At 40.9% G+C, this 18415-nt stretch overlaps 1 protein-coding gene across 29 annotated transcripts in view; it reads right to left on the bottom strand.

The window, feature by feature from the left end:
* Nucleotides 1-18415, bottom strand: part of MAPT (microtubule associated protein tau) — an 89989-nt gene that overhangs the window by 27952 nt on the left and 43622 nt on the right. For 20 of the 29 annotated variants that reach the window (XR_013390404.1, XR_013390405.1, XM_028703116.2 and 17 more), the window contains 4 exons: nt 16434-16520; nt 13105-13167; nt 3912-3967; nt 1840-2037 (listed from right to left, as the gene is read on the bottom strand). Coding sequence is in view for 27 of the 29 variants with exons in the window: in XM_028703116.2 (XP_028558949.1) it covers nt 1840-2037; nt 3912-3967; nt 13105-13167; nt 16434-16520 (404 nt within the window). In the remaining 2 variants the exon portion in view is untranslated. Of the gene's footprint in view, nt 1-1839; nt 2038-3911; nt 3968-5879; nt 6029-13104; nt 13168-16433; nt 16521-18415 lie in introns of those variants that run through there. The other 9 variants (XM_028703127.2, XM_028703132.2, XM_077917264.1 and 6 more) reach the window with 4 other exon arrangements.

The raw sequence follows: 18415 nt of genomic DNA, 5'->3' as shown, positions 1-18415 counted from the left end.
CTGCTGGATCTCTCAGCAGCCTTTGACACCATCGACCATAACATCCTTCTGGACCGTCTAGAGGGGCTGGGAGCTGGGGGCACTGTTATACAGTGGTTCCGCTCCTTCCTCCTGGGCCGTGTCCAGAAAGTGGTGGTGGGGGATGAGTGTTCAGACCCCTGGGCTCTCACTTGTGGGGTGCCTCAGGGTTCTGTCCTCTCCCCCATGCTTTTTAATATCTATATGAAGCCGCTGGGAGAGATCATCAGGGGGTTTGGACTGGGTGTTCATCAGTACGCAGATGACACCCAGCTCTACCTCTCCTTTAAATCAGAACCAGTGAAGGCGGTGAAGGTCCTGTGTGAGTGCCTGGAGGCGGTTGGAGGATGGATGGCGGCTAACAGACTGAGGTTGAATCCTGACAAGACAGAAGTACTGTTTTTGGGGGACAGGGAGCGGGTTGGTGTGGGGGATTCCCTGGTCTTGAATGGGGTAACTGTGCCCCTAAAGGACCAGGTGCGTAGCCTGGGAGTCATTTTGGACTCACAGCTGTCCATGGAGGCGCAGGTTAACTCTGTGTCCAGGGCAGCTGTCTACCAGCTCCACCTGGTACGCAGGCTAAGACCCTACCTGCCCGCAAACTGTCTCGCCAGAGTGGTGCATGCTCTAGTTATCTCCCGCTTGGACTACTGCAACGCGCTCTACGTGGGGCTACCTTTGAAGGTGACCCGGAAACTGCAATTAATCCAGAACGCGGCAGCTAGACTGGTGACTGGGAGTGGCCGCCGGGACCATATAACACCGGTTCTGAGAGACCTGCATTGGCTCCCAGTACGTTTCCGAGCACGATTCAAAGTGTTGGTGCTGACCTTTAAAGCCCTAAACGGCCTCGGTCCTGTATACCTGAAGGAGCGTCTCCACCCCCATCATTCAGCCCGGACACTGAGGTCCAGCGCCGAGGGCCTTCTGGCGGTTCCCTCATTGCGAGAAGTGAGGCTACAGGGAACCAGACAGAGGGCCTTCTCAGTAGTGGCACCCGCCCTGTGGAACGCCCTCCCATTAGATGTCAAAGAGATAAATAATTACTTGATATTCAGAAGACATCTTAAGGCAGCCCTGTTCAGGGAAGTTTTTAATATGTAACGCTGTACTGTTTTTAACACTGATTGGGAGCCGCCCAGAGTGGCTGGGGAAACTCAGCCAGATGGGCGGGATATAAATAATAAATTATTATTATTATTATTACTAAATAAAGCTCAGTAAAACGCTGGCAATGTCCAGGGGAAAAAACATGAATATAAAAAACTAAGAAGAATTTAAGGAGAATAAACAAAGATAGCTAAAGGGAATTTATATTTGCACTTTTCATTTCTTCTCTAAATTGCAAAGTTTTATTGTTACCTACCCAGATATCTGCAGATGTGGGGCAGTTTGTAGACTAAATAAATGACATTCCATCTGAGCGCATTAATGTATCAAGTGGCAATTTATTTGACTTCATTTATGTGCAAATTAAACACAATATTAAGTGCATTCTGAGGCTGCTTGTTCAACTATTAGAAAGAAGTATTCTTCAACTTGGCTATAATCACTGGTCAATCCTAGCACAATCTCTTAAAACGGGAGGAAAAAACAATAGATTGGGGTGGTAGTAGCTAGCCATAACCAAGTAAAGTATATTCATATCTTGGTCATTAGGAAATAGGCAGGTAAATACAAATTACAAAAAACAACAACCACTTGCATGCAATTTGCTGTAAATGCATGCCCAACCCAATGCAAAGAATCTAAGCAAATGGGAAAGAAATAGATTTACCCCAGCCCCTCACTCCACCAACTTCTTTTTACACCATTTCTTACCTTGCCCCTTTTCTCTTTTGTTCCTGTACTGGTTGGTCGGGATGCGATAGAAGAGATGCATTTAGGGATGGAAGTTGGTACTGAGGACTCAGCAGGGTTGGAGGGTTTTTTCAAAGGGATAGAACTAACAGAGGAGTTTCGTTTGGGAATAATGGAGGATCTACCTTCCAAGATTTTGACAGAGGAAGGTATGGATGTCTTAAAAACATGTGAACAAAATAAAATAAAACCAAAGATCAGCATGAGAAAAAAGTAAAAAATAATCAAAATAAACTGAAAAAGTTTGGTGGTTAAAGTAAAGTCAGAATGACCAATGGCCTTAAGCATGCTAAAAGAAAATCAAAACCTAACTGAAACTGGCTCTCTATCTCCTGCACTGCGCTGGCATTAAGAAGAATTTCAAAGCATCACATCATCTATCTCACCCTTAGAAGGATAGGGTACCAAAATCACAGGTTTTTGAAGACTACATCATCAAAGGAGCATCTGCAAGTAAATATGCTCCCACGTATTGCATTTATCAGTTCCGTGGCATTGGTTTCCACCATGACATCATCATAAAGAAGAATTCTAGGAGAGATAGTGACAGCTACATCCAGTAGGGGCTGGCAGGACATTACAGATCTGGCTGCCTTACTCTCTTGCCTTCCAAACATGACATGATGTTGCTGCTTATTGAGAGGGGGAGTAGGAGGGCAACGAGAACTTGATGTAGGAGTGTTCAACTGGCTCTGCTGCCACACCAGTACCTGCTAAGCTCTCAGTTGCCTTGCCCTCTCCCCCCTCCCAGTAAGCAGCAGCAACACACTGTGTTTGAAAGTGGGGACAGCAATGCAGCCCCACCTGAGCCAATCTGCCATCCACTACTGGCTCCCTCAATCCCTTTGAGCTTGCAACATAACCTAGAAAAACCACAGGTTTTGCCATTTATTGTTTTACTCCCAGGGGAATAGCTGGTTAGTGTCTGAACAGGTTTCTATTAAATAAAGAAGTTTGCTTCAGCCTCTTCACTACTAAGCCACTTCATTATTACTACTGAATGAGGAAGAAGGGTTTCTGAACTACAACGATCAACAAACAAGCCAAGCTCTGTGGATGTATTGCTCTCTACATGGCCAGCAGACATTTTCCAGGCAATCTGTTTGAGAGCTAGGAAGGGGAGAGAGCAGTTAAGATCCAAAACTTAACCCAGAAACAGAGGCTTGGGAGAACAAGCCTTTAAGAAACCGGCAGAATAAAACTGTAGTCCTTCCAGTCACATGCCTTTTCCAGGCAAGTCTGTGGGCCTGTCAAAGCAATCCTTATTTTCAAGCTTCCTATGCGTGCTCTGATCCATTTTGTGGCTTGCCTTATTTGCTCTTTAGGCAATTCAGTCTTTTCTTTTTGTGGTTCTGATTAATGAGGCAAACGATCCTTTCAAAGCTCGAGTTATAGGGCAAGGTATGACAGCTGCTGCTTTTGTACAGCAAAAGAGGGCTTTCATTCACTTTATTTTATTTTATATTTGTTTGTTTGTTTGTTTATATTTCTATTCCTCTCACCATTAGCCCTAAGTAGGTTACACTTTAAAAACTACCCATAGAAATACACAATAAAATCAAGCTCACATTAAAACGTGTTTAAACTAGTGGGTAGGATTCTCCAAAGCCAGCACCACAGGGAGGAAGAGAGGCTGTCCCTGAAGCAGAAGTTCCACAAACAAGCTTAACACTGATTACCACACAGAAATGCTTCTCAGAGATACTCAGGCTTGAATGAAACTCTGTGCAAAAGGAGATGTCAAGTTTTACAGCAGCAACTTCCTGTTCACACCTAGTTTAGTTACAGGGAAGAAAGTGGCTTCTCAAGCTTAAAATACAGATTTTAAAGGGATTCTAACTTAGAATGCACACTGGGCCTTGCAAAAAAAAAAAAAAAGTGGTGAGGGGGGGAGACAACAAACTGCATTTAAAGGCTTCTAGCAGAAAGCAAAATATTTACTCCATCAAAGATAAAGAAAAATGTTTTAAGGAAGAACCAAGAATGCAGAGAGGATGAACTGCATCCATGTTCATATATGCTTGTCAGCTTACCTTTGGTTTAGGCTCTTCAGTCCCAGTCTCATTTTTATCTTTGTTGTCCATTCGAGCTGATGAGAAAGGAGAATTACTGTTACATTTTGCTGCGTGGAGGGGTGGCAGTTCTAAAATACAGTGGTACCTCTGGTTACATACTTAATTCATTCCGGAGGTCCGTTCTTAACCTGAAACTGTTCTTAACCTGAAGCACCACTTTCGCTAACGGGGCCTCCCGCTGCTGCTGCGCCGCTGGAGCATGATTTCTGTTCTCATCCTGAAGCAAAGTTCTTAACCCGAGGTACTATTTCTGGGTTAGCGGAGTCTGTAACCTGAAGTGTATGTAACCTGAAGCGTAGGTAACCCAAGGTACCACTGTAGCTTCTAGAGAAGGTAAGCCACTCAGATTGTAACTGTAGCATGCAACTCTCCTCTGCCCTTGCATAAACAGTAGTAGGAAAGCTCCATTCCTTATAGAACCATATTTCTGATTTATAAATTTGCTCTCATTCTTTCAGGCTAAGCTTTAATGCAACAAGCAAGCGTGTTGTGCCTCACACCATCTGGGAAAGCAAAATAAAATAAATAAGTATTGCAAGCTGTATTGGGAATGAAAAAATAATAAGAGTTCCCAACTGATTGGTACCACTTTTGGAAGCTCTTCCAAGTGTTTTGTGTGAAGCTCTGTTTGCAGTGTGATGTCAGGAACTGGCAACAGCATTGTGGCCTTTAACCACTGAAGTAACAGATCACTTTTAATAACCCCATAGACTTCTAAATACAAGTAGTCCAATAACTTCTGCCTGTCTACATTAAACTATCTGAAAAAAGCAGCAAACCAGTTAAAGCTTAACAAAACACTTACTTGGGACAAAAAGTATGATTCTGTGTCAAAAGTATTCATGCTCCTTTCTAACAGAATGTTGCTTCGCCTGCTTTGGATCAAGTCATACAAAACTCTAAATCAATGTTTATCATTTTGATAGGGGATAAAGAAGCTACTAATTAGTTCCAAACAATACAACCTAGCTAATGGAAAAATCAGCTTAAAACGAAAAGTGTACGCCTTGCTTTCAGCTCACTCTAAGTATAGGGTTCAGTTATAGGCCATAAAGGGCAACATGTAAATTTAGTGAAAGGGTTAAGTTCAGTCCAAGTTAAAAGCTAAAGTTTCAGCTTTCAGTTCAGTTAAAACCAGTTTAAAATAGTTCAACGGGGGGGGGGGGGCGGGACCCTAGGCTTTTAACTTTAAATTCAGTTTTTATAACACTTACACTCTAATTTTGAATGCTAAATAGATTTTTGCTGGAGGAGATTCTTGAGAGTCCCATGGACTGCAAGAAGATCAAACGCATCCATTCTTAAGGAAATTAGCCCTGAGTGCTCACTGGAAGGACAGATCGTGAAGCTGAGGCTCCAATACTTTGGCCACCTCATGAGAAGAGAAGACTCCCTGGAAAAGACCCTGATGTTGGGAAATATTGAGGGCACAAGGAGAAGGGAACAACAGAGGATGAGATGGTTGGACAGTGTTCTCGAAGCTACAAACATGAGTCTGACCAAACTGCAGGAGGCAGTGGAAGACAGAAGTGCCTGGCGTGCTCTGGTCCATGGGGTCACGAAGAGTCGGACACGACTAAACGACTAAACAACAACAACAAATAGATTTTAAGTTAAAACTTAAAACATTAGGGTATTTTAAAAACCCCAGTTCAAGCCCAGTAAAGGCCTGGTTTGAGCTTATTAAGCATAGCATGTAAACTAAGGGGTAAGGGTTGACCTTAGGGCAAGTTGAAAGCTCAGTTTTTTTGTTCAGTTTCAAAATCAGTTAAAATCATTCAGATTTAAAGCACTTTCATTCCCGGAGGGGTTTCAACTGCCCACATCACATATCCCTCAATATCACTACCCAGGGTGCTAAACTGACATAAATTTCCCTTTCAGATTTTTAGTCATTGGAATTTATTCCAACCCAAGGAGTCTTACCTCCTTGCAGGCACATGCAGAATTTGTCTGAGGCCTGGGGCGGGAGTCTTGTTAGAATAAAGTTATAAGCTCAAACAAAAAAGCAGTCAGTCCCTGGTGGGGCCCATCAGTCACCTTAGCCCAGCAAGGCCTGGGGCTAGTGTACCCGACTGCCCGCACCCCCTCCCCACCCCTTGCAGGAGCCTGCCTCCTTGTGTTTTTCCGACAATGACTTCCTGATCTAATTGGCTGCTGCAGAAGTTGGGGGAAGCTAGACAGGACAATAAGCTTCAGGCAACCTAGAGAGAAAGAATCTGTTTTAGAAGCACAAAAGGAGCCCCATCTGGTGAAGATTCTCAGTCCCAGTGACCAAGTGTCAAGGTAACATGCAAGTTAGGCATCTGTGCAAGTTTAAAACAGAGCAAGTCAGTCAAGCCTCACTATGCTCCACCTCTTCTTTGATTTAAAATTCAAACAACATAAAGCATTCAGGTAGGAAGCCAGCAGGGGTGTGGGGTCTATTTAGAACACTACAGAATGCCACATAAACAACTAATGGCTGCCTAGATAGAAATCATGGGTGTTTACTCAGTGCAGGGAGCTCCTGACCCTCAGGGAACAAGTTCACCCCCTTGTGCAAGGAATCTTCTTTTTTAAAAATCTAACTTGTCCATAAGATGTAGTGTGAGGACACTGTGTACTTATAATTTCAAAAAGACTTTGATAAAATAACTCACCAAAGACTCCTGATTAAAGGTAGTGGTCATGGAATAAGAGGAGAGACTCTCTTGTGGATTAGCAATTGGCTAGGAAAGAGGTTTAGAAAAGGGCTGCCAAAATTATCATGGGACCGGAACAACTCCTATATGAGAAGCTGCATTTGAGGCTTATTCATACAATAATAGGACCAGAAATCTGGTCCAATATGATAATTGTCAACCTTGTATCATTCACTGAGGGAAAAGTTGCAGAAGCAAGGCAACAAAGAGGCTGCTGGCAGGAAGTAGATTCACACATAAACTGTTTTTTGTTTTTAAATAGCAAAATCTGAATACATATATCGAAAATGGGGCTGATACACCCACGTTCAGCCAACAGAATCGGCTAAAGGAGAAGAGAGGCTGAAATGTTTGCCTGCAAATCAGCCTGAGAAAGATGGATTGATTGCAACCAACATTCTGTTCACCCCTGCCCTACAGGAAACTGGGGGAGTGCAAAGATAATCCTTGACTAGTATATCATGGACACATAAAGACTGGTACTATACTCTGCTGCTGAAGAGCACACATTGTTTTTGTTCTGTTATGAGAAAGTTGGTATCTTTTGTTGTGTATCTATGTCACTCTGGGTTGCCTTGGGCAATATAAAGCAAATAAATAAATAAATAAATAAATAAATAAATATGCTTGCTGATGATTACATTTCCCATATTTGCATGGACATCTGAGTGACACTTTTCTGAACAAACGAAGCCTTATAACGAAAGATTCTAGGTACAGCCTGTAATCATGCTATCCATCCTCCCTGGTTCTTGATAGAATTTTGTAGACAATTGTCCATTGCTGCCAGAACACAATAAATTGCAGGGTGAGTATGAGGGCCCACTTCTCAGCTACCCCAAGCTGAAGTGATAAGCTTGATGCAGAAGAATTCCATAAGGCCATGAGTCACTGAGTTTCTTTCAAAGAACAGCTTGTCATAGATTGACGTTAGAATCACCAATGCTTAGTCCAGACGGAGTGAGCTCCCATTGCTTTGTCCCAGCTCCTGCTAATCTAGCAGTTCAAAAGCATACCAGCACGAGTAAATAAATAGGTACTGCTGAGGCAGGAAGATAAACGGCGTTTCTGTGTGCTCTGGTTTCCATCATGGTGTCCCATTGCACCAGAAGCAGTTTAGCCATGCTGGCCACACGAAGAAGAGAAGAAGAGGAGTTTGGATTTGATATCCTGCTTTATCACTACCCGAAGGAGTCTCAAAGCGGCTAACATTCTCCTTTCCCTTCCTCCCCCACAACAAACACTCTGTGAGGTGAGTGGAGCTGAGAGACTTCAGAGAAGTGTGACTAGCCCAAGGTCACCCAGCAGCTGCATGTGGAGGAGCGGAGACACGAACCCGGTTCACCAGATTACGAGACTACTGCTCTTAACCACTACACCACACTGGCTCTCATGACCCAGACAAATGCCGAATGCCTTGGCCTGAAAGCAGAGATGAGCACCACACGCCATAGTCAAATTCGACTGAACTTAGCCATCCAAGGATCCTTTACCTAACTTTATATCTACATATATTTTTCTTTTCCAGAGGCTTCCTTTTCAATGGCTTAGCAAATTCTTCATTCTAGCAGAGTCTGACAGTTAATTGTAGCCAGCACCTCCCTCTTTACTACAAACTGAAGCTTCTGGAGTTATGAACCTTGTCATCTGATCAGCCTATGCAAAACATTTTCACACATTCATCAACTGCTCAGGTTTGGACAGAATATTTAAGTATCATTTGGATTGTTCTGGGCCTTGGGTCTCTTCTTCTTGAGCTTTGGTTCTACTGATTTTCTCCCCTTTCAGTTCTAATGCTCTCTTTGCAGCTGACAGAAAGGCCATCTCCTCTAACACAGCCAGATGTTTCAATGCCAAGGAAGCTCACAGTTAAGTTCTTTGAGCTAAGATTCCTTCAGAGAAACTAAAAGACAGCCCAGCAAACTGTTAGTGGATGTAGCACAGGCTTTCTCCCATTTGAGTGCTTTGAGCTGATTTACAAAGTCCATCCAAGATCTCTTTGCATAATTTGGGCAGTTCTGGCAGGATTCAACATCATGCCCCGCTCTATGGAATATTAGACAATGGTCATGCTCAACTGACAATAGGATCTTTCTTCCAAAGAGATGGTGCATTAACAACCCCCATGAGCCATTTATGACTAGCAGTGTTCATTGGAACCCATATAATATAATACTAATTATTATTTATTATTTATACTCCTCCCATCTGGCTAGGTTTCCCCAACCCATGAAGATCAGGTTACCATTCATGAAGGGATTTCAACATTCCAATTTACTCTACTACAAGTTCTGAAAAGCTGGAGGAAAATAATTAAATACCAGTGCTAATTGTTTCACCTGCTTGCTTACTGTGCAAGATGCAAAAATATTAAAAGTCTTTCAAGCAGAGGAGGACGACTCATGCCTCCTTACTGCAGAAGTTACAAAAGGTCCCAACTGTGATGTCAATATCTGTTATTTAGGAAACTCTTTGGTCCCCTCCCAAAAAAACCCCACATATGAAACTATGAAGAGGCAATGTAGAAAGGGATGTTCTTAAAGAAGATACATACATGTATTTTCTATTCACGCAGTTCCTCAAAAAAATAGGAATAGCTTGAGATGCCTGAAATCATGCAAAATTTCATACAGCAAATTGAAGACTTTTTTGAAGTTAATGCAAATGTATTTGTAATGGAAGTAGCCCCCCTTTATTATGGAAGGACCATTGTTAAGCATTTTCTCCTGCCTATAGGTCACACCATCTATCACCTTTAGCTGACACCCTATACAAAGGGTAGCCAACAGGATTACCCTCAGCTGTTGTGGATAACAATGCCCATTAGTCTCAGCCAGTGTGATCAATAGTCAGGGATGCTGAGAGTTGTAGTCCACAACATCTTGAGGACACCACATTGGCTACCCCTACCCTACTTTATTTCTCTTGGATGCAGGTGAGCAAAAAATAATAAAACAAAAACCCTTACACCCTTTGGAAGTTTTTACACATGAGGCTTGATTGTACGTTTACATGTGCACTGTGCAGCATTTGTGCCATGTGTAAGTGTAGTTAATGGATGGGTAGAATACAGAATGGAAGTGGAGAGAAAATTTTAGCCAGTGTATGTTTCACATTAGCATTAAACAGATTTAAGCCAAGGCCAGCACAAGTGAAACATTCTTTGTTTAATACACACCACAGTGATCTCTGACAGCTATTAGATAAGCTAGAATGGGAATGCATGATGAGAATCAGAGACTTGAAAGAATGATGAGACACAGCTTATCTAATAAGTTTCTGATCAAAGCCAAGATCAGTTAGCTCCATTCTTGCTTTACCTATATCTTATCTCAGTGTTGGCCAAACTTGGGTCTTCGCTGTTTTTGGACTACAACTTCCATCATCCCTAGCTAACAGGACCAGTGGTCAGGGATGGTGGGCATTGTAGTCCACAAACAGCTGGAGGGCCAAGTTTGGCCATCACTTTCTTATCTAATTGGTTATAAGACCTGCCAGTGGAGGATCTCAGATGAAGTGAAAAGAGCTAAAATTCCACAAAATATAAATTGCGGTGGTGATTGGTAAGAAGCAGCAGCAGCATCCATGCAGGATAAGCATGCAGCCATTGTATTAATGGATTGTACTCACACCCCAAGTCCAAATGAAGCAGACAGCCATGGATGTAGAGCAGTGCCACACAAACATTTTTGTTTCCTGTCAATTTATCAGGAAAACTGCCGAAGCAGGGAGAGATGTGCAAAATCTTTTGTGGTTTTAGCAGCCTTGCTTTCTTTAAGCAGGACAACTGAGCAACACACGCACATGCACACACCTTTCAGAAGTGGCAATCGACTGCTTTGTTTCTCTGGTGTACAATAGGCAGCTTTTTTCCCAGAAGCCTTTTGCAGTTCTGAGGCCTGCACAGTTTCCAATGTCTCCCCTTCCAGGGAGATGCTCTCCCCTGAAAGCTTGCCTACTTCTAGTACACATTCCAAAGTTTTGCTCTCCTTCGGGACATTAGCTTCAACCTCAACTTGGTAAATATGCTCAGAGGGGTCCAATTCTGCAGCCATGGCACACCTTTCATCTTCTGAAACGAATGGCCTTCTCTCATCCAGACTATCCTGCTGAGTTGTTTCATCAGTGTCTCTGTCTTCAACCTTTATCTGTCCAAATGCAACTTCTTTCAAATCACCTCTGAAGTAGAGTGAGCCATCAGCTGTTGGAAAATATGCCGTGTGAGCAATTCCCACCGGCTTGCTTATCGAAATCAGCAGGGAATCTCTCAAAAGTCCCATCCCTTCCATCATTTTTAGGCTGGCTGGTCCCAATCCTGCACCAACTTTTTTAGGTACTGATGTTGTGGGCACGCCAATAACCACTTTCTCAATAAGATCCTGCAACTGATTATGAATTCTGAAGACAGCCTTCTCCTGGCTTCTTTCAGCTGTGCGGAACTCCATGTATCCATCTGGCATCTTTAGCATAGTGGCTACATAAAAGGGTTCCACGCAATCTGCTTGTTGGGCTTTATCTGTCTGTGCAGATTCAATTTCATTGCCTACTGATGCAGAGACTCCCCACCCCAAAAAAAAAAAAAAATCTCTATCCCATCAATGATCTCCCACAAAGGGAGTAAATTCTAGGAAATGTGAGGGTAGCTATAATATGCCTTGGATGATTTCATAGGTGCTCAGATAAACAAGCTATTTTGGATTTTGAGTGATTTCATTCTTAAACCTATTTGCATTTGAGTGATTTCATTCTTAACCTATATAACAACGTGTTCCTAAATTCTTGGTTCAACTCTCTCCAGCAATACTGAGGTATGCAGTTCTATTAAGGTATACAAGCAGGGCATTAGGCACAGTAAGAAGTTAGCATGTTTATATTAATACAAAGCCATTTTTAATTATTATTAATTATAAATATTTGAGAGAATATCATTGAAAGAGCAAAACTGAATACCACAGCACCATTTGCTATAGTCAACTTTACTTTGGTTAGCCTAAAAGTAGTCCTCAGAACTCCTAATCTGTTTGAGATCACAATATTGTACTTCTCAAATGTGAGTTACGATAATGAAACACAAACACAAGCATTTAACTTATAAAATCCATCAAATAATGCAAAATAATAGAAGCTGATACTGGATGTATAAAAAAATACACCTCTTTTATCAGAACAGTGCTACGAGACATACACATATTTCTTCTCATTTTCAAGAGTTACTTCAACCAGTTTGTTGAAGTAATTCAAAAATTAGATCTGTAGGTTAATTACCTGAAAACTTTCATTTTCATAATATCTACCATTATTCTGTAATCTTATTCACTCATGGTCTTTATCACTATAGTACTAAATGTATTTCTCTTATTTTGGGTTATAAAGGCATGCTAAAAAAAGAAAAAAGTTCACAGCTTTAGGGCCACCATGGCAGTGTTCCAGCACACTCAATCACCACCTTCCACCTCCCTTTCCTGTACTTTTTACTAGTTCTCTACTATCTTTTTTGAGGCATGTTGCTAAAATTCTAAAACAGTAGTGAAGGTGAATGGCCTCCACAATAAACAATGGTTTAACAATGATTTGTTCCATGCATTAGCCTCAAGCTAATGACTCCCCCTTCCCCTCCAGTTTGGCTCTAAGGAGGAGACAGGGAGCTTTGACTTTTGATTTCCATTAACCACAGTCGAACACTGCATCCAAAACCTTAACTGTATTTTATCTTAACTTTAATTAGTTTAAAAAAGCCAGCATCACAGACTATTGTTTGAAGTATGCTGGTTTCAACTGAACAGAATTAACAAACCACAATTTGTCTTGATTTGAACATATTGCTTAACTGCAGTCAGTTCAAATGGACAGAAAAAAATTTAAACTCTTCTTAACCACACCAGAGGAGTGTGAAAACCCAAGACTTGCTGTAGCTCATTTCCCTAATGAAAAACAATGGCTTATGGTAATTCCCAAACAAGACCAATCACTGATTTAACAAGGGGTATTACAGCATTGTCTGTACTGCACTAAGTTCCATTAATTTCCTTAATAAAACAGTGCAGCACAAAAGATGATGGAAGTACAGTGGTACCTCGGGTTAAGTACTTAATTCGTTCTGGACATCCGTTCTTAACCTGAAACTGTTCTTAACCTGAAGCACCACTTTAGCCAATGGGGCCTCCTGCTGCTGCCGCTCCACCGGAGCACTGTTCTCATCCTGAAGCAAAGTTCTTAACCTGAAGCATTATTTCTGGGTTAGCGTAGTCTGTAACCTGAAGTGTATGTAACCTGAAGCGTATGTAACCCGAGGTACCACTGTAGGGGATTCAACCATAAAAATAAAAGCAGGACTGCTAATATTTGTGGGCTATAAAAAAGGATGCAACACACCGAATATTATTTCTATCCGACTGTAACTTCCATCCCGACCCAGCATTGTGGAGCTTAGCATTTTAAGTTCTGCAGAGCAACAATACTGTACTTACCTTGAGCATCCCCCGCAGCATGGTCTTCAAGGCTAGAAGTAGAGCCTAAGTCTGCTTCCTCAGCTACATTTTTCAAGTCGAGGATGGGAAAATGGTTTCAACATTAAAAATGGTACAAGACAAATGCCTCTAACCTTCTTACCAGTTTTACTTAATTTTTTTTAAAATCAGAGGAATAAAATATATTGAACCTGAATGGCAGCACATTTAAATGAAAATGGGATGAAATGGATAGAAACATCCCCTCTCAAACAAATCAGCAATGATCTACTCTTGAGCCATATTTAGCAGTGAATTATGTCCAGAGCTTGAAGAAGGATGTAGTAAAATTGACAGGTTTTATAAAATAGAATCTTACTAAAAATAAACGAATAAATAAAATAAAATAAATCTGACCATATATATTGCAATGAATTTATTTTGAAGTTTCTCAAAAGTGAGAGCATCCTTCCCTACAAAATGGTTAACAGCCTGATACTATGCAGACCTAGGTTTGGCTATACCCATTTAGAACAATGGGAGTAAACATATCTTCTATGGAAGCCGGCCAGAGTGGCTGGGGAAACCCAGCCAGATGGGCGGGGTACAAATTATTAATTATTAATTATTAATTATTAATTATTAATTATTAATTATTAATTATTAATTATTAATTATTAATTATTAATTATTAATATTATATCTAGGAGGTACAAGCAGCTTCTTGATTTTTTCCCTTCAACCTCAGATTTAGTGCATGCCTTCACAAAGTCATAGAGTGGAGTGTAGCACACCTATAAAACTGGTCAATCCCCCCACCCCCAAATTCCCTTGGGGGGGCTCTTCAAATCCCAAGTCCCTGCTTCCTCCATAAGGTATGATTAAGATTGATCTGCCCATTTATCTTGTTTTTTAATGGAACACATTTTACAAGGCTCAGTTATTTGTTTCATAACTTGAGGACTGTCTCCAGGGGCTGTTTTTTTACAATATTGTTATGAGCTTGAACTGCCTTGATTATTTTTATTGAGTCTATCATTATTGCTGCTGCCTACAGTGTCACTTGATGGGGTTAGGGATTTGTCAAATGAACATTAATCTTCCCTAGTCACTGGGGATATTTTCCTTAATGGTCTGAAAATCTCTCTCCTCCCAACCAGCCTGTGGAATATGAAACAAATCAGAGCTAGCAGGAAGAGCAGAGAAGCTGTTTATAATGGGTCTGAATTTAGAGAGAATGCTGCAAATTTAGTTAAATTGAAAGCATCAAATGGGGAGAAACTAAAGGGATTTATAGGGGCATAAGTAGTTGTTCTTTTTAGAAAACTGATGAAGGATCAGTGCTTTTCCTGTTGTAGCAGTCTACTGCTTCCAGGCTACTTCTATATTTGTAAATGGAAAGACAAGTTGTTTGCTTGCAACTAATGTTTGAGTGGTCTTCTGTGCAATCAGAACATATGGATTCTGCATCTGCACAAAGCAACATCTCAGAAATGTCTAGAGTTTTAGAAATTCAGGAGCTCACACTGGCTTTCTCCCCTTGAGTGGGCAGACCCTGCATGATGCTTACGCCTCAAGGGACAAGCAAGTGCTATCCCACTCATGAAGTAATTTGACTTTTTATTCGTGGGCTCCACACAGTCACATATATGGAGATTACCAAGATGACCTACCCGAAGGTGGATGGAGGCAGCTCAATTGAACCAGTTATGTAGGCTGACTCTCCTAAGGGTTGTATTTGCCCTGGCCCTGATATAGCTAGCATGGTCTGTGATAAAAGTTGATGAAGTAGATCAGGTAGCTGATTGGCAGAGCTCTGGCAAAGGTGTAGCCTAAGAAAGTGCTGCTGAATTGTGACTTGTCCCTTCAATAGGGGAGTGAAAACGGGCCAAGGTGTCAGCATGAAAGAGAGATAAAAAACCACGTCTCCTAAACTGGCAAGTCAATTCAACAGTGTATGTTGGCCAAAAATAAAGATATTGAGAAAAAATAGGCATGCCCTTTCAAAGACTTTGTTAGCATATGAAAGTGGTACTGATCAAGACTAAAGGATGTCCAAACAGAAAGCCAAAGTATTTTTTCCAGATATAGGGAGGGTGGAACAAAAAGCAGCTTCATGATCATCTTTAGGCCACTTGTTGAGATCAAAGGCCTATAAAAGCACACTGTCAGATGAGGCATTTAGATGAGAGGCTCTGTTCCTGCATGCTTACCTAGTGAGCATAAAACCAACAGAGCACAAAACTACTTTGTGTATCTCACCTAGTTAATGCCAGCCCTAGGGTAGGGTGAATCAGGAGAAAACCTGGAACTTAGCAGTCACTGAACAAAGGAAAGGAATGATAATGTGTACAAAGAAGTGGTTGTATCCAACTAAATTTTACTCTTAGATTGCCCACTGGGTAGTACTCAATGTTAGTCCTACTCAGAGTTGATTCACTCATTTCAATGGGTCTATTTTGAGTAGGACTTAGGTCTATTAATTTCAATGGGCTGCATTCAACTAAGTCAGTCATGTCCATTAGTTTCTATGAGTCTACTCTGACACTGAATGTAACCACAAAACTGAACTACTGTCTGGATTAATTTTGAGAGAAAAGTAAGAAAAAAACCCTCCCAAAATCTCAAAAGGATAATATGTTCTATGATGCTGTTCAGGCAACAACAAAACAAAACAAAACAAAACAAAAAACTGGACAGGAACTTGTCTGTCTCCTGAGAGTCATTCATAGCTTAAGATCCACTCATTTAAGAAAAGAGAGCAAGGGCCAGCTCCTGCTTTCTGAAGCACTATTTTATTTTATTTTTTGAGATGTTGCTCCCTACAGGTACACAACCCACTTGTGTGACTGCAAAGAAGAACAAACATTACAGACACATTATAAGTATACTGTGTTCTCTCATTTCAGAAATGAAACTCTGTAGTCCAACCCTGTACTTTTTCTCACTCAGGGAAGCAGGGAATGCATAACAGTAAATGGTATGGAGACCCTGCTGTAGCAATGATGCTCAAATTAAGCAAGTGGAGCCTCATGTAAACTGACTCAGAGCTTTATAAAGTAAGAGGGGGATGTAACTATGATACATACATATACACAAACAGAATACATAAATTTTGCATCAGTTATAAATGGTGCACACATGTATAAATATTGAGATCTCCCCTTAAAACACAGCAAAAGGTGTCTTCTCACGTGGATCTTTAATAGTGTAATTTGTAGGGGTGTGTGCTATTAATAACTAATGCAAAGCACATATATACTAAACATACCAGGAAGGAATTTGGTCATGTGTGAAGAGGCCCTATTTCAATCTTTTCTTCATACCATTTTCTTCCTAAGAGGCCTCACCTGTATTTCCTTCAGGTATCTCTGCATGCTGGCGAGTCGCATTTCGATTCTCATGCACTCTCTCCTCCACTAATGGAGCAGTAGCATCTGAAACAAAAAGGCAAAATGAAGCAACTGTCACTTTAAAAGCACTGAAAAACAAAATTCTTCAGATATTAGCTACTTTAAGAAAATGAAGTAATAGCCTGCTGTAAAAGACGGCAACTCAAAGGCAGTCGTGTACCATGTTTTCTTCAGATGAGATGAGGATGGGGTTTGCATCCAGAAACAAGAGCCAATTAAACCTAAAAGGTTTGAGATATAAATCTGCATACTAATTATTGCTCAAAGCCACACAAACTGCAAGCTTGAAAAGGAATTTGAACCTGAAGCTCACATCCAAAACCCTTGTTCAATTCATTCCACTTCCTTGAAGTTAAAATGTGTAGTTCTCCTCACCCCCATGTTTACTTGTCAGCTCATGGAGTCATCCAGAGGTTTGTAGGTGGCAGACTTTCATGGACTCATTTTTGCTTCTTCCAGATAAAGGGGATACCTAAACTGAGCCCTGGCACATGTGGCATAGGTTTGTGTTTATGGGTGATCAGAATAGGAAAGTGGCTATACAAACAACAGAGGGTTCACCAGTAAGCCTGGTATCAGAAACATGACACCAGAAACTTCCCAAGCATGTGCAGTGTCTGTTTTCTTGGGTAGGTCAGTGGTGTTAAAGGCCTTGACTTACCACTCATGGCAAGTTACAGAGTATACAATTTATGCTCCACTACCAACTCCTTAACCCACGTTTTTCACTCAAGCAAAGCAAGAGACAGAACATAGACAGGACAAACAATGAGACAGACAATGGGAGTACAATGGGAGATATTTATTTTATTTTTTTACTTTTACCTCCATTTTTTTCTGAGAGAAGAGATCTAGGGACAGCAAAGTTGACTTGACTGGCTTACTTATTAAATTTATATCCTGCCCTTGCTCCCAAAGGAGCCCAGAGAAACAAGTGATAAACTATTATTATGTTAGCTATTTTGGCCCTTTTCAAAGGACTGGCACATAGATCCATTGTCCTTCTTCAGCTAAAGATCTTCAGAGTGAATAATTTTTATAAGATATTTTCCCTTTTTTGTTGATTTCCCTAATGCTACTGATGCCAGGAGCTCAAAATGTCTGATATCCTTCAAAATATTTCTGTTTGATGATGTTCTAAGGATATGGTTACAAATAAATTTGCTTCAGTTTTGTGTATTGTTCAATCTTTTGATATTTGTTGCCCAAATTGTGTGCATTTGGTTGTCACCGAAAGAACATTTAGAAAATTGCTTACCTTATGGATTTAATGATTCTTCAAGATGCCCAATCTAAAAGATTCTACTTGCCAGGTTTCACAGATTACAGTGTTACCAAAAAATAATATCTAATGGAACAAGTAGTTATAAGAGTAGAACACTTTTGATATCTGAATCTTCAAGAGCATTTCCAGCCCAAAAGAGAAAAATAATTTAATTTTCCCTCTCTCCCACAAAAAACGCCACCAAGTTTTATTTCAATATTTTTGAAATGTAGCTTTAAATATACCAATAAGGACATGCACACACTACAGGTTACCTTGAGTCATTCTGGCCAAGAGTTGACTCACATTATTTTCGTGGCTTTCCCCCTTTATCAACTTTTGTCACCTACATTTTGCCTACTCCCAAATCAGGTTGAGTAACTCGGCCATCCTCGCCTAAGACTTTCCCATTGCACTGGATTCAGGACAATCTTATGCTACAAATGTGCTCAGTTTAGACGAGGAACAGAAGAGAGAACAATAACTTCACTCAAGGGTGCAATTTTGCATGTATTTCGATAAGATAAAGGGCTTAACAGGCAAATGTGGCACAATTAGAGAGAGAGAAATTGGGATTCTGCCACAAGACTAACTTTTAAATTATAGTGTGGAAATTTATCCCACTTCAAACAGTATATTCTACTTTTAACCATGC

This window comes from Podarcis muralis, chromosome 13, assembly GCF_964188315.1.
Source record: "Podarcis muralis chromosome 13, rPodMur119.hap1.1, whole genome shotgun sequence".
Lineage (NCBI taxonomy): Eukaryota > Metazoa > Chordata > Lepidosauria > Squamata > Lacertidae > Podarcis > Podarcis muralis.
Note: the sequence above shows the minus strand (reverse complement) of the source record. Positions and strands in the feature narration are given on the sequence as shown.